Source organism: Balaenoptera borealis (assembly GCF_965194805.1).
Source record: "Balaenoptera borealis genome assembly, chromosome: 13".
Classification (NCBI taxonomy): domain Eukaryota; kingdom Metazoa; phylum Chordata; class Mammalia; order Artiodactyla; family Balaenopteridae; genus Balaenoptera; species Balaenoptera borealis.
In genome coordinates this window covers 16,547,708-16,563,219 of record NC_138870.1, presented here as the reverse complement: position 1 = coordinate 16,563,219, position 15,512 = coordinate 16,547,708, and the positions used below count along the sequence as shown (strand labels likewise).

General features: G+C 37.7%; 1 protein-coding gene across 22 annotated transcripts in view; it reads right to left on the bottom strand.

Moving 5' to 3' along the window:
* PLEKHA5 (pleckstrin homology domain containing A5) overlaps window positions 1-15,512 on the bottom strand; it is a 236,855-nt gene that overhangs the window by 66,606 nt on the left and 154,737 nt on the right. For 13 of the 22 annotated variants that reach the window (XM_082351900.1, XM_082351901.1, XM_082351877.1 and 10 more), the window contains 4 exons: window positions 10,941-11,041; window positions 7,489-7,604; window positions 7,181-7,198; window positions 3,281-3,748 (listed from right to left, as the gene is read on the bottom strand). In XM_082351900.1, coding sequence (XP_082208026.1) covers window positions 3,281-3,748; window positions 7,181-7,198; window positions 7,489-7,604; window positions 10,941-11,041 — 703 coding nt within the window. Of the gene's footprint in view, window positions 1-3,280; window positions 3,749-7,180; window positions 7,199-7,488; window positions 7,648-9,441; window positions 10,917-10,940; window positions 11,042-15,512 lie in introns of those variants that run through there. The other 9 variants (XM_082351888.1, XM_082351904.1, XM_082351902.1 and 6 more) reach the window with 2 other exon arrangements.

The following is a 15,512-nucleotide window of genomic DNA, read 5'->3' as shown; positions in this document are numbered from 1 at the left end:
GATTAAGCACAGAACTATATCATAGAAGCATATACTGAAAACATAAATAATATTAGCTTTATACCCCGTTTGGAAATCTGTAAAAAGATCATATACAATCATATAAAGAGGGGACACACATTTTTCGATCTAAAATACATGAAAAACTGCCTGTGGAATAATGTTTAAATTCCAGTTCAGAAAATCTGATTACACAAAACCCAAGCATTCATAACATGTGAGCTGGAACCTGTGGCAGAGATGGATATTGAAGTTGAACACTTATCATGTGATCATTAACAGCAGGCTATTTTCCTACCAAGTTTGGCTAATTAGGGACCACAAAGTATAAAAGGCTCTTCTGCCATCTTTGGAGCTCCTTTTGGAGAATTTTAATGGAAAATCTAGTTGTCATCAAGTATATTTATTTTTATCCCATATACTTTCTACCATTTTGAGACCTCTTTTTAAAAAAACTACAGTCTCCTTCAGTGGTTTTCCCCAAAGAAATTCAAATTAAGCAAAGTGTGATTTACTTTTAAGTGAAAGCTTAAGAAACGAACTCTGTAAGCGCCTCCATCAGGTTTAGTGCTCCATTCAGCAGCAGTTGCCTGTCAAACACCATGAAAACCCTGACCTGTGATTCTGCCACGCAGAACAATGGCTTAGGCTCCCGGCATCTGAACGGTGCCCGCCGCTCACAAAGAAACTTTCAGGCTCTGCTCACAGATGCAGGCATCTACTTATATGACTACATATTAAACCTCTATTCTTTCTATCAGAACTTTAGGAATAAATGCCAGCCTTTCATAAAGTTTCACAAAACGAATTGTACCATGTATTACCATTATGCTTCTTCCCACCAATAAAAATTATTTCGTTATAAAACCTCGCAACTGTTTCTTAAGCATGAAGTTCATATGATAATGTAGATGATCTATTTCAGTGATCCAAACTGGACTCCAGCCAGTGAAGCTGAAGTTGGAGGAGCAACGTGGAGAAAAACCTTAGCTCAAAATAACCTAAGACTAGCCTTCAGAAGCTGGAAGGTCTGCAGTCAAAATAAAGAGCCTTTATGTGTGTTAATTATACCCAACCAAGGACTTTAACTAGTGCTTGAAAACTAATACTTATGCTCAACAATTAAAAAAAATTAACTTCCAGATACTGAACCCCTTTAACTATACCCATTCAACCTTAAGAAAGTATGATTTTATTTGAGGAAAAGTGCTTCTATTAAGAAGTGAGATTTAATTTGCCGGGTAGAGATGCAGCAGATCTTCTGGCTGGGATTTTTATTATTGTTTCCCTGAAAACAATTACCTTTATAAGTACTTTCAAACATCCTTTCTCCCCCCACCACTGCCCAGAACTACCTCTGGCTTTTCTTCTGTCTAATCAAATTTTATTTCTGAAACAGCAACTGTTTCTCACAATTGTCCCTTGAGAATATTAGAAAAGTGAGCACTGAGGGTGGAGGAGAAGAAAACGGAAGTGAGCAACACATCACGGGAGTCGGGTTTTGCAGCCCTGGCTGAGCTGCACTCCTGAGAGAAGAGGCTGGCAGACAACCACCCAGACTGGAAGGACATTCCACTATTACAAAAGTTCATCTGCTTTTAACCAAAACATTAGTAACTCATTGCTTTCTGGTTTCCTACTATCGAGAGGTAAGAGTTACAGTAAGTCTTCAGTTAATTTTACTATGTTAGTTCATTAAAGTACGTTATAAATCTTGCATCACCAGCTTCCCACCTAACAACACAACACAACACTTTTTCTCATCCACCATCACCTGCTTTTCCTCCGTTTCCTCTAGCCCTTATTTTTGGTCTCTTTTGCAGGCCCACCATCCTTTTTTTTTTCCCTTTAAATATAAATGTTCTTTCTGATTTTCATCCTTACCTTTAAGCATATCTGATATAATGACGACACCCCAAATCTTATTCAAGTCCAGATCTCTCTTTGGAGATACAGACTGCAGGCACCTCAGATCTAACCTGTCCAATCACTCATTACCTTCTCTCTTCCCAAACCTTCTCTATGCAGCGAAAGGCACCGGACAACACTTGATGACCAGACCAAAAAGCAGGGCGTCATTCTTGATTTCCCCCAGCCGCTCAAATTAGACTCGAGTGAGACCAGTTTGCAATCAAGCACATCCAAGCACCCAACTAGCCTTGTCAATTATATCGTGACTACATCCCCTTCCTCTCATTTCATTCATTCCAATAGTTTTTGAACTTTCTCCAACTCATTCTCCAGATTCTGCAGCAGGGATGATACTGCTGAAACACCAATCTGCATACATCTCCTCTGGCTTCTCTCTCCAGCCTTGCTTCCCATCCATCATCACAGCAGTTGTGCCTAAGCCAGACTCACGTCTTTGGAGTCATTTCCCAGCTCTACCAGTTTTGCATATGTAAACCAAGATAAGCATACCGTCCTTCATATCTTGGCCCATGTTTCACTTCCTCCAAAGAGGTTTTCCTGAACCCTTAGGTTGTGTTGGTTGTCCCCAAAACATCTTCTTACAGCATCCTGTTCTTCCATCACTGTATTTGTCACCATATACTGTACCTGTTTGTTTAACTTTCTCCTCTACCGGACTAAGAAACTTTGTGAGAAATCTGGACTATATCTTTTCAGTATTTCACTTTCTGGCCCCATGATTACCATAGTGTAGTTATACAATAAGTATATGAAAGAACAAATGTGTACATGAATGAATAAATGCTTAGATGAATAAATATAATACTTAGCCATGTGCATTATGAGTTTAAGAAAGCCAAGGAATGAGACTGAGAACTAGAGAGCCTAAGCCTTTCCGGTCTCCACGTTACCTGTCTCAGGAGACCTTTGCATTACATCAAGCAGCAGAAGCTACTAGTGGAAAACAGCAGGGCAGTGGGGAGAGTGAAGACAAGTTCTCACTCTGTGTGTGTGTGCGTGTACGCACGTGTGTGTTCGTGCACGCACGTGTGCATGTAGAGGGGTGAGGCTAGGTCTTGCTCCTTTCCTCATCCCAAACAAACATGATCTGTACCCACAGCCCATGCCTTCTCTTGTGCTGGGCCAGGGAGGATGGCTCCTTGCTATTAGTAAAGTTGGGCGACAGAACACTGAGAGGCAGAGAAAAAACACTGATACCTGATTACCATCAAAAAAAGATGAGTAATGAAGCTGTAATATCTCAAACGCAATTCGAACTTAATACTTTGAATTGGTATCTCAGAAACCAGTCTCCCACCAACATAACAGGAAAGAAACCTGGGTTCACAACACGTAACAAGACACTTACCCCCTGGTTTCTTCTTCATGACCTCTCCCCTTCTGGATTTTAATCCACTGTTCCAGCTGTTGCATTGAATTCGTTCTCTGTATGACTCGATCAGCCTCTGTGTGTAAGGGCCCTGTATTTGGGTGACCTCCACCTCTAAGATCTGCCAGGCTAACATTGACTGTTTTGTTCTCTGAACTATTCACATTGACTGGCCTGTAGTGTCCAGTCTGACCCGGGCATGTTGACCCGCTCTCATATTCAGACGACAGAGAATTCAATTTGACACTATTAATTTTTGTCAAAGGTCTATCTTGGCCATCCTTCTGAAATCCGTATTTTTCAGCTTCTAATGCCTTTTTTTCTTCATTTTTGCTCATTTCCTTGTTTTTCTGGTTATTTTGGACCTCTGGTTTAATTAGCACTCTATGGTTGGGAAAGTTATTGATTTCTTTAGTTGGTGCATTCTCAGATGTAACCTTATCCACTCTGAAATCAGAGAAGAAAGCCAGATGAAATAATGCACATGTTATTTCTGGGATTCAATCTAGGAAAAACATAAAATTACCTTCAACTTTACCAAAAAAAAAACCCCCGAAACGGTCACAGAGGAGAAGTCTGCACAAATCCCCAATATTGTAGTATGAAAATTCAAGTACGACAACAGAATGTATAAATAGAAAGGGGAAAAAAATTAAACCTAAAATACAGCGTAAAGAAGCACTAGAGGAAAAAAAGTGATGAGTGTCCCCACCATTAGAAAACTGGAAAGAAAGCAAATAAGACTGCCCTTTGACAGTGAAACCACAAAAATCCACACTTAAAAGACCACAGTAACTAGTCATTTGAAATAACATGGTTTCCAGCCAGGAGGGTTAACTCACCATGAGACAAACATGACTCTGGTTTGTGGCAATGGAAATAATATTCTGATGCTATCAAAGATCTGAACCATGTGACTGATTAACTCTCTGTGTCTGTGTTCAAGAGGACCTGAGTTTCGGGTAAGAGCTCTTGGAGCCAGACTGCATGTGCTCAGCTGACAGCTCTACCTCTTACTAGCTGCGTTTCGGGCAAGGTGCAGAAACTGACCAAGCCTCAATCTTCTCTGTGGTGAATGGGGAAAATTGTAGCACCAAGGAGACAAGACTGTTGTGAGGACTAGACGAGTAAATCAGTGGCTGCCACAGACTTTATTACCACTACCATTCCATCTCATCAAGCAATTGTGGATTAGAATCTGGCATCTCATGTCCACGTCCCCGCAGGAACAATGGGCTGCTCAGCAGTATGTGCCTGGGCCAGTGGACAGTTTTATTGCTCACCATGCCAGCTGCTATATCTGGGTCTTTTTGATGAGCATCAGCTTCCCTGAGACCAATCACTTCCAGGATCTGACAAGACCAAGCTGAGTGTCTGAACCTGCACGAAATTGCCAAGATCATACCACACCGGGGAGGCCCCTCTCGGGAACTGGCCAACCTTGCACATTTCAATACATAATAATGTTCCTATTGGATCCTAAGTGTGCTATTGCTGCCAGTTTCAGTGATGTGTAGAAAGTACATAATCTATACATATCCTATACAGCCATACAGAGATAGCTAGTTAGGAATACAATCAGTGAGAAAAAATAAAAGGAAATGTGACTATTTTCTTTGGAGTACAGTTATGGACTATCCATATATTTATGTTAGATAAAACTCATAGCTTCCAGATTGGAAGGAATATTAGACACTGTTAAAGTTTACTTAGATATGCTATGGAGCTTCTTTCCCTTGAAAGATAAAAGTCAGAGAAGATCTACACTAAAAGCACAATTATCCGTGCTAAATTCAGGGGTGGGGAGGATTTTTTAATATTGAATATCAAATATCTGAAAAGGTTTTTTAAAATTAGTTACCTCTAGTCTACCAAAAGCTATTATTTTAAATTAGAACTGCAATGACTTTTTCCTCAATTTTTTTCTCAAAGATTTAAGAGATGTAATCAAAAAAGACACATGCTGACTTTTCTCTAAATGGAACCAAAACTGATTCAGAAATGTATGCTAAGATAACATAAATAATGTAAAACTTGTGATCCAATTTTAAAAAGTGACATTTAAGTTACTGCAGAAAATACATGCAAATATAGAAAATGAAAATAATGGGCCCGGAGATGGAAATTATTCACAGAATGTATATTATGCTTAGAATTTTTAATGCTATCAATGTTCTGTACACTTGGGGACAATGACATTGTAGTTCATAGGTTAAATACTTTATAAATTTAGAAGAAATGAACTATCTAGTTAAAAACTGGATGTTCTATCTCTTAGGTGATATGCCGTGATAAACATTTGTAAGTATTCTGGCCATATGGGAAAAAGAGCCCAATACCTTAAAACCAAGTAAACAAAATCTCCCCATCTTATGAAATAAAATAGTATAGTAATTAGGTACCTTCATATTGAATGATTAAGACTACCAGGGCAGGATAAAAATGCTAAGAGCTAGAAGTAGAATAAAGGACATAATTTCTAGAGGATAATGGCGACTGACACAAGGTTGGGCACATAGGTGGTATTCAACAATTCCTGGCTAATAGGGCAAATTATATCAACACAACTGGCTAAAAATTGCTATGGGCACATAATCAACGAACAGTTGTCAGAAGTCAAAATAAAATATTGAATATCATCTTTATCACCATAAATTATGAGTAATCATTAGTTTTTAGAGTGGAAAATACAAGAAAAGAACATGGAAGTTGAAATTCTGGGATAAGTGAACATACAATACTGAAATTATCTGGCAATCACATATGTTAATTATTATATTGATTTCTGTATTCTAAACAATTCCCTGAAAATTCTACTCGTAAGTTAATATTATCTTAAGATTTTCAATTAATTTTTTTCACCTACAAATTTTCTCTAGCTGTCAGTCATAATCACCTCATTTTTACGTCCATTCAGGTCATTTTTACACATGGAATTCCAAAAGCAGATTTTCCTTTTATTAGCTCTCAACCTAGAAAATGTATACGGTTGAGGTGGTTACTCTTAAAAATAGGTGTCCCAAAAAAAAAAAAAAAATAGGTGTCCCAGAGTTCAACCCTGGACCTTCTTTCCTTTTTTTCTCCATACTTTTCCCTAGCTCTAATTACTAGTGATTAGTTAAGTTAATTTGGAATAGATACTTTAAAAAATAAACACAAATTTACTTATATAGCATCAACTTGAGTCTTTTAACCAACACATCAAAAGACTTTATTAATACACACACTTAAAAAAAAAAGATTTACAATCCTATACTTTCCTGAGAAGAGAGCAAAAAGATCAAATTTGCAAGTTAGCAATCTTCCTTATATGAGATATGCGCTCAATTGTTGCTGACTGGAAGAAAAATTTAACTGTATCATAGATCTTTCTTCAAATTATAGGAATATATAACAAGAATGTTGTAAGCCCATTATTCAGCTGCTATTTACATATTTTAGAAACAGATTTCCTCTCACTATTTCTTAATATAGTCGAATATTAAAATGATTCATATGTTAAAGCAGGGGAAGAAAATCACACTTAGATCAATTTTAACAGTACATATTTATATTACCAAAGAATCTAAGCCCTGGAGTTTTAAAAGAAAGAAGGCAGAATTCATCAAGAAGTAGATATATTTAGAAATAATCTAAATGCTTGATGAACTATTTTCTGGAGACATTCTTCATAAAACAATCAGAATTAACCCAGAAATGCCAAAGGAATGAAACTCATCAAAAAATTTTATTTTAATTTATTAAACTTGAAAAACATACAACATAATATAAAAACACAATGAAATTAACTTCATGAGTATAAATTCTCTTCTAAGATTTAGAACCTTAAAAAACCACTGTCTTGTGTACTTTTAAGATAGCAATTGAAAATGTACTTACCGGAAATTAAACATAATTCTGTAAGAAGAAAGAACATTCAGTTGGAATGTTAGGATTCTGGATTCACCTCAGTACACCGATAGGTGAAAATGAATAAAGAGGGAAGGTGGAATAAAAATGCAGGTGTTATTTCAAACTAACTAAAGGTGTATTAGTTTAATATAAAACATGAATTAATCCTTGCTTTCTGAGGAAGAAATAGTTTCATATCATGACTACTAAAATGATATGTACTATGATAATGACATACTTGCAAGGCAAATAAAATGTAAGTGGAAATCACCATTATTTTCCCTACAAGCCTTTACCTTTTCACAGGTTCTGTCTGTACCAGGGCAGCATCTAACATGGCTTTCATCCACAACTCCATTTCCTTTCCTGTGTCAGTGCAGAAATAATAGGTCCGCATGTTTGGATGGGCTGCCTGATTGAAAATGGCACGATCATTTTAAATAGAAATATGGTATCTGTAAAAGAAAAAGAAAGAAAGTTCAGTGGCCCTTTACACAGATCATTACAATCCAATTTCAAAGAAAGCAAACTTGTCTTACATACCGATATAGAAATGAGGGACTTAAGAAAAATACAATTCACTGGTGGCGCAGTGGTTGAGAAACTGCCTGCCAATGCAGCGGACACGGCTTCGAGCCCTGGTCTGGGAAGATCCCACATGCCGCGGAGCAAATGGGCCCGTGAGCCACAACTGCTGAGCCTGCGCGTCTGGAGCCTGTGCTCCACAAGAAGAGAGGCCGCAACAGTGAGAGGCCCACGCACCGCGATGAAGAGTGGCCCCCGCTTGCCGCAACTGGGGAAAGCCCTCACACAGAAACGAAGACCCAACACCCCCCCCCAAAAAAAAAATAAATAAATAAAATTAAAAAAATATATATATATACGTATTACATTTTTTCTCCTAACTTTACCATTTTTCTTTTTCTTAAAAAAAAAAAGATGTATAGGAGGGGAAGGAGGTAAGAAAGGAAGCACCAGGACGTCCCTGTTCCATGCACACATCCTTAGCAATTTCCATTTACTACAATTCACATCTCTCTATTCAAGAATGTTCCAGAGCAACCAGCAACACAAGTCATTGAAATGTACATGTCATAGCATTTCCCTCCTGTGTTACCAATTCCTTTAGCCCTTAAAAGGTGCTGCTGTTAAAGCATTTTGACTAATCCTTACAGACATCTATACATAAACATAAAAGATTTATAAATGACCCAAAATGGCACTGCCCTTTAGCTTTTCTTCTCAAGTTTCAGAGTTAAAATGTAAATACGCTGGGTTTGAGGCCTATATAACTGGTAAGTAGGTTTCTTTCTTTATGGTGGCAATCTGCCTCTATCCAGAGAAACAGAAAACAACACAAAGAAGGCGCTGCTGAGGGATAGCTACCCAAGTTCAAGCACTGAGCGCTCAGCTTAGCCCTGGGCCTGCAGCGCAAAGATGGACAGCAGCAGTAGCTACATCAGAGCAGAAAACAAAGCCAGATTAACACAACATGGTTAAATCAACTAGACTTCAATAAAATTTCTTTAAAAAAGAAGGGGAAAAAAAAGAAGAAAGAAAGAAAACAAAGGCCAAGGTGGGGAATTCTGTGGGGGGAACCATTCTTAATTTCCATTTAAGAATGTCTGTGACAGCTCCCTGGTAGACACTGAAGGACAAGGAAAAAGAAACAAAAGCTATTTCAGCATAGAATGAGGCAGAAGGAAGGGCACTAAGCACAGAGTTAGTCTAAAGAGACGAGAGGAGTAAATCTGGAGCCACACACTTCACTCGGAGATCTTGACTATCTGCTCTACCTACAATGTCAAATTAGCTGCTTCAGAATCTTTTTCAGAATCAGGATATAAATAAATTCAATCAACACAGTGGGCAAATTAACTTACAGAACCAACAAATCTCACTTGACCATGTAAGGGATGTAACAGTATCTACGGAAACCACGCGAAAGAAACAGCTCAAATGCCACCGGTTGTTAAAATGATTAAAACCACCACCAAGAGTCACTGGACTGGCTGAGTGGGGTTTTGGAGAAATGGATAAAGACCACTGCCCCTATCTGTGATCAACGGAAGGAACACTGGGCTGGTGCTCAGAAGATCCAGGTGTAGCCAGGACTCAAAAGACACTAACAAACCACACCCAAGCCTGTGATCCGTCAAATGGGAATATTTACAAGATGATGGCAAAGTTCCCGATTTAGCTTTAAGTTCCGCAGTTTTGTTCAACAATTGTCTATAGTTTCTACTTACCATTGTGAAAGCAGCAGCAGCAGTGCCAACAGACTTAGTAGTCAAAGCGGCTCATAAATTCAGAGAAAACAACATGGCAGAGAAGAGAATTTGAAATAGAAATCAATATCCTTGTTATAGATAAAATCCAATCAAAATTAAACCGAATAATTACAGAGACACTATACTTAACACGCATGGTCACTTTTACTGCTATTTTAACATTCTATTTATTTTTATATTTTTTAAAATCTATGTTTTTTTAGAGTTTAAGAACCCAGCAAAATGTCCTATGACTAGTACAAATCCAATAAACATCTGACAAGTTGACGAGCAAACAAAAAAATTTAAACCTGTGCCCAAATAACAGCGTTAGTATCACAGAGTTGGGCAATGTACTTTTAAAAAGTTATTACTTTAAGTTATCGGTATTAGAGTTTGCTATAGCATCTTAAAATACTTAATTCCATTTCTCTGGTTCATACTGTTAATAACATTTATTGAAATGGGTAGCGATTGCCCTTGTAGCCACTGGTCTTTGCTCAGATATTACATTCTCTTTGAGGTCACCCATCACCCTCCCACCACTCTGCCCTTCCCTCTCTTTTCTCCATAGCTAATAATGTAACACATTAATTGGCAAAAGTTGTAAATCGGCTGCAGTCCTGAGTATTCTTTAAAAGTGGACAGGAATTAAAAACTGAATCAATTTTATAATGGTGCAAACATTTTCATTGTTAAATAACAGCATATGTTACCCTTATATTTCCTCTCTTCCATAAAATGAAAAATTTAAACCCTTCAGAGTTCTTAATTTAACACTGACTTAAAAAAAAAAATAGGTGACTTCTGAAATTTATTTCAGCCATAATCATAAAGCAAAGAATGCAGTATGGTCTTTGAAAACAAAAATAACCAACTTTTAGCATTCAAGTGGCCTCTTACTTGAGGGTGCTCTACAAGCCAGCACATCACAGAGACGGGTGGGTATTGTTAGTTAGGGGAGGGAGGCTCAGGTCTGCTTAGCTTTAGTAATAGATTTAATGTTTCAACTGTAATATTCTCTCCGAACTATCTGATGTTCATGATGTACTTAGACCCAAGAATATCTTTGCAAATATCCTATAAAATCATGAATACACATGTATTATGTTAAATAACACACCACCCCCAAATTTACTATGAAAAAATTCAAACATACAGTAACCTTTAAGGAATAGTACAATGATCACCAGGACACCTAACAGCTATATCTATCAATTATTAGCATTTTAACATATTTGCTTTAACTAGAACCATTTGAAAGTAGAGACATGAAGACCCTTGGCCCCTAAATATTTGAGCATGTACGGCCTAATTAAAGGGACACTCTCCTCCTCGACCCTAAGACCACTATTATATTTTAAACATAAAAATAACTGTTACTAAAATATCTTTTTGTAATAATCCATGGTCAATATCCACTTTTTAATCAGTGCAAGGTTCAAATACAGAATAAAAAAGTATGACTATTTCCTTACCTTAAAAGCATATTTGCGATTAATGTGATCCTCGGAGGTAAGCATAGCTATCTGAAAACTAGGCAACAGTATGCTTCCCAGAATACCCTCTTCTTTCTCATCTAAGAGATAATTGAACATCTGATTAGAATTTTAAATGTTCTCATGAAACAGAATAAATTTTTTTGAAACTCATTTTGACAAAAATCAAAAGATTTTCATATATGAATGAAGAATTCATGTATTGTTTAGGTAGTTCTTTGTAAGGTTTTAAGAGAAAATATTAAATAGCAGAGTATATATACTGCTTTACTTTCAACATGCTTCCCTATCCTAAGCAAATCAGAAATTGGCCCACATGTCAGAAAAATGTCAATTAGACAGAAAAACAGCATACATTTGTTTGGCATATAGACTGCATTCTACAAAGCCCTTTGACATGTGATTCACTGAAACTACATTAGCATATAAGTGATGACACAGAAAAGTTATAAAAGGAATCCACCCACATTGCTGGTAGGATATAAATGTGCAACCATTTTAAAGCTAGGACAATTGCACGGCTCACTTGTCACATCCTTCAGACTTGGCTCAATTTCTCACCAATGAAGCCTTCCTTGACTGCTCTATTTTAAAGTGCTTCCCATCCTGACCCATGCCAGAGCCCTCTCTTCTCTTCTGGAACTCCACCACTGTCTCCCCTCACCACCACCCCAATTACTGCTGATACACTGTATGTTTTAGTTTTTTATTTATCATCTTTCTCTCTCCACTGGAATGTGAACTCTATGAAGACACTGAGAACAACAGTAGTAGATACTCAAAAAATTTTGAATAAATGATGATACACATAAATACATTATTGTAAACTATGCTATAAAAACCATATGCTTTTTAAGCATATATCTTTGAAGGGTTGTTTTTATCAGTTGCTACGATATACAATAAAGTTATGGGAATAAATTACAGGCCTACAAGGCAAGCACATAAAATATACCCAGGAAAATGATAAAACATTAATCTCGGCACAGTATAGATTCACAATATTAACTTGCTGCCTGGGGGCAGAGATGTTTATGAAACTTGAAATACATAGTATATTGTTAGAGACCCAAAAGACAAGTTAATAAAGCTGTGCATTAGGCTGATGAACTCACCAATGAGAAAAACCATAAATGAGAAATAATTCTTTTTATTATGCTTGCCATGTTTTTTTATTATTATAAACTTAATGAGGGATTTTATTTATTTTCCCCTCACTTCTAGACTATGTGGTGAAACTTCCAAAAGAAAAAAGTCACATTAGGGGTTATTTCTATAGCTTTTCTCATAACAGTGGAACAAAATTTTGTTTTTACTATACTGTACTCATTCAGATATAGTTCACTAATACAAGAAAGAATGAACAAAAGTGCAGGTTTATTCTAAAAGGTAAAACAAAAGAGGCAGAGAGCAGACATCAATTATAGAGAACGTGACAATTTTCTATAATTGAGTCATATTCTAATTTTAAATCCAATTTTATGCTTATATAAAGCATATCATCAGAAACAGCTTGAAGTCATCTTTATTAAAGGATCATTTTTTATCAAATAATACCTTCTTCCATGTTGCCTAATTGGAAAACTGACTTTCCTAAAGTTATTTCAGAATATGCAGCGGCAAAAAGCACAGGGTGACTTCACTGGATTATCATGGACTGTTTCCTGGCCAGATTCCAAGCAGCTCTGAGATCTTGGGCAAGTTACTGATGCTGGGCATCTCAGTTTCATCTACTATAAAACTGAGGAAAACAAGACTTACCACTAAGGAACTTGTTGTGAGGGTTAAATGAGTTAACAGACATAATGAACGCAATAATGCCCTCAGCTCATACTAAGTGTTCAGTAACTACTGCCATTATTACATAAAACTGAAGGCATATAAAATCTTCATCTGTCAAATGACTATCCAAAGAGGCCCCTGCTAGATTACTTAAATGTTCCTAATCATGGCTTTCTTGTTAGTTCTCTACCTAGGTAACTGTCTACCTAGGCAACTGTCTTATTGATTTTTTTTTTTACTGTCTTAACTCTACCTAGGTAACTGTCTTAGTTTCTATCACCCAGAGGGCCTCGTACACTGCCAAGCCAAGGGTAGGAACTGAGTGATGTTTGTAGAAAGAATGAACTCCTCGTTGGGGACGGGGAGTCAGCCAGGCCTTTCTTAGACTGCAGAGCAGCCTAACTTCTCCCTCTGCCCCATCCTACTTCCCTCCGTTCCCGGGCCCAGGTCCCGATACCAAGGACACTCCCCAATAGGCCTCCTGCACCCTGATCTCCATCACAAGGCTCGCTTCCTGAGGAACACAACCTGGGACAGGAACCATAAAATCTCAACATTTTAGTGGATTCAAGTGACATTTTAGATGCACCCCCCTCCATTCCTTCTTTTGCTTTAAAGACGTTTGGGAACAAGACAAGAAATACATACAGTTACAGCTGGGTAAATAACTTACAGACCGGAATATTGTTACTCATTATCATTCCTCACCAGAATACTTCAATATTTTGCTAACTGGTCTCTTGGCTTCTAGTTCAAGTGCTACGGTGATTTTTCTAAAATGTACACTTGATCTTGATACTATTTTTGTATTCAAGACAGGAGTTTAAATTCATTAGAATAACAAACAAATGTCTTTTGTGCCTTGATCTACTTTTTAGCCTTTACTCTTGCTAGGTCTTCAGACATAACCTTCATTCCTTAAGTCCTATATGTTATTTTACAAATATGCCATGCTCACTCATGCTTTGTACATGCTAAGTCCTTTGTCAAGATCACCCTTCTTTCCTAATCCCTTCCTTGTACAGGCCTGGTCAACACTCATCAACAGAACTGAATACTGTAACATTTTTTCTCAGACTCCTTCAGCTAATCTGTGAGTTCCATAAGGAGAGGGGTTTATATTGTTAATTTCTGCATCCTACCACCTAATAAGATGTCTGGTGCATCAAAAGAGCTCTCTGTTAGCTACCACCCTAGTCTAAAGCCATCATCATTTCTACACAGTAACTGCTAACTCTTGTTTCCTTCCTTCCCCTTTATAACTCATTCTCTAACAGCAGCTTGAGTGAGCTTTTTGAAATGTAAATCAAAAGCATATCACTCTTACGCTTAAAAATACACAACTGTTTCCTTATGGTATCTTGGGCAGAACCTAAACTCCAATAGAATCCAAAACTGGTGCAATCTCCCATCCATCTCTTTCCCTACTGCTAACCTCCCTGCTTGGTACACTGGTTTCTTTCTGCTCCTTCAACATCCCAAACACTTTCCTACCATAGAGCCTTTGCACAATTGCTCCCCCTGCCTGGAATACTCTGCTCACTCTGGCTCCTTGTCACTGGGATCTTGCTACCTAAAACATCGGCTCAGAGCCCTCATCCAAAGAGGCCCTTGCCCCATGCCCTTCTTTCATACCATGACCTTATTTTCCTAAAAACACTTACCATGGTCTTGTTTATTTATCTGAGTTTATCTACTGTCTCCCTGACCTCTCTAGATGACAAGCTTCATGGAAGCTTTCTTTCACTGCTATTTTGAAAATACCTGGAACGAAGCAGGTTCTGCTCAGTAAACATTCGTTGAGTGAATTGCGCCCCATGGTAAATTTCATCAACAGACTGACTATAGAATAGAGCAATTTCAGTACTTTATCACAGTGTTCACGATATGCCTGGTATATTGTAAAGAACAGTGAGAACCTGGGCTTCCATCTGGTATTGGATGCTATCCTATTGCAAAAAAAACAGCAAAGCTCTTATTCTCTCTCTGTATTATTTCCCATATCTGTAAAACACAGACTAACCTGTCAAAAAATTCTGACAGCACATCCTGTATGTTAGTATATTAAATGCTTTGAGAGATACGGAAGAAATGAATGGGGCCATTGTATTCAGGGTACAAGAGAAGATGAAATTGGGAATTCCCTGGTGGTCCAGTGGTTAGGGCTCCACGCTTTCACTGCCGTGGGCCAGGGTTCAATCCCTGGTCAGGGAACTACTAAGATCCCACAAGCTGTGCAGCGTGGCCAAAAAAAAAAAAAAAGAGAGAGAGAGAAGACGAGATCTGGGTGTTTAGGAGAAGTGTCTGGGTGCAGATCCTGGCCCTGAGACTTGCCAGGGGAGACAAGCCAGCAACTGGACCTTGCTGCCCTTAGTTTCCTCTCGTGTGAATGGGCATAATAAGATTTGCCACCTTATCAGGTGGCTGTGAGGAAGAGATGGACAAGATCATAATGTTACGTGCTTAGCATATAGTAAACGTTCCAAAAATTGCAAGCTATTACGATCATCTCACTAAAATCTGATAGTTTTTATTTAAAATCTGACATTTCCTATTGATAAAATAGTGAGAGTGTAGTATTATATGCTTCTTTCCAACCATCTGAAGAATGGAAGTGAGTTAAATGTTATTTCTTTCCTTTCTATATCTTCTTCTTTTTTACATTCCTCCTGTCTGGGGAACTTACTAAAATTAATAAATACACTGAATGTAAAATGCATATGGTTAATAATAATATGGAATCTCATACTCAACATGGCTTCTGAATTC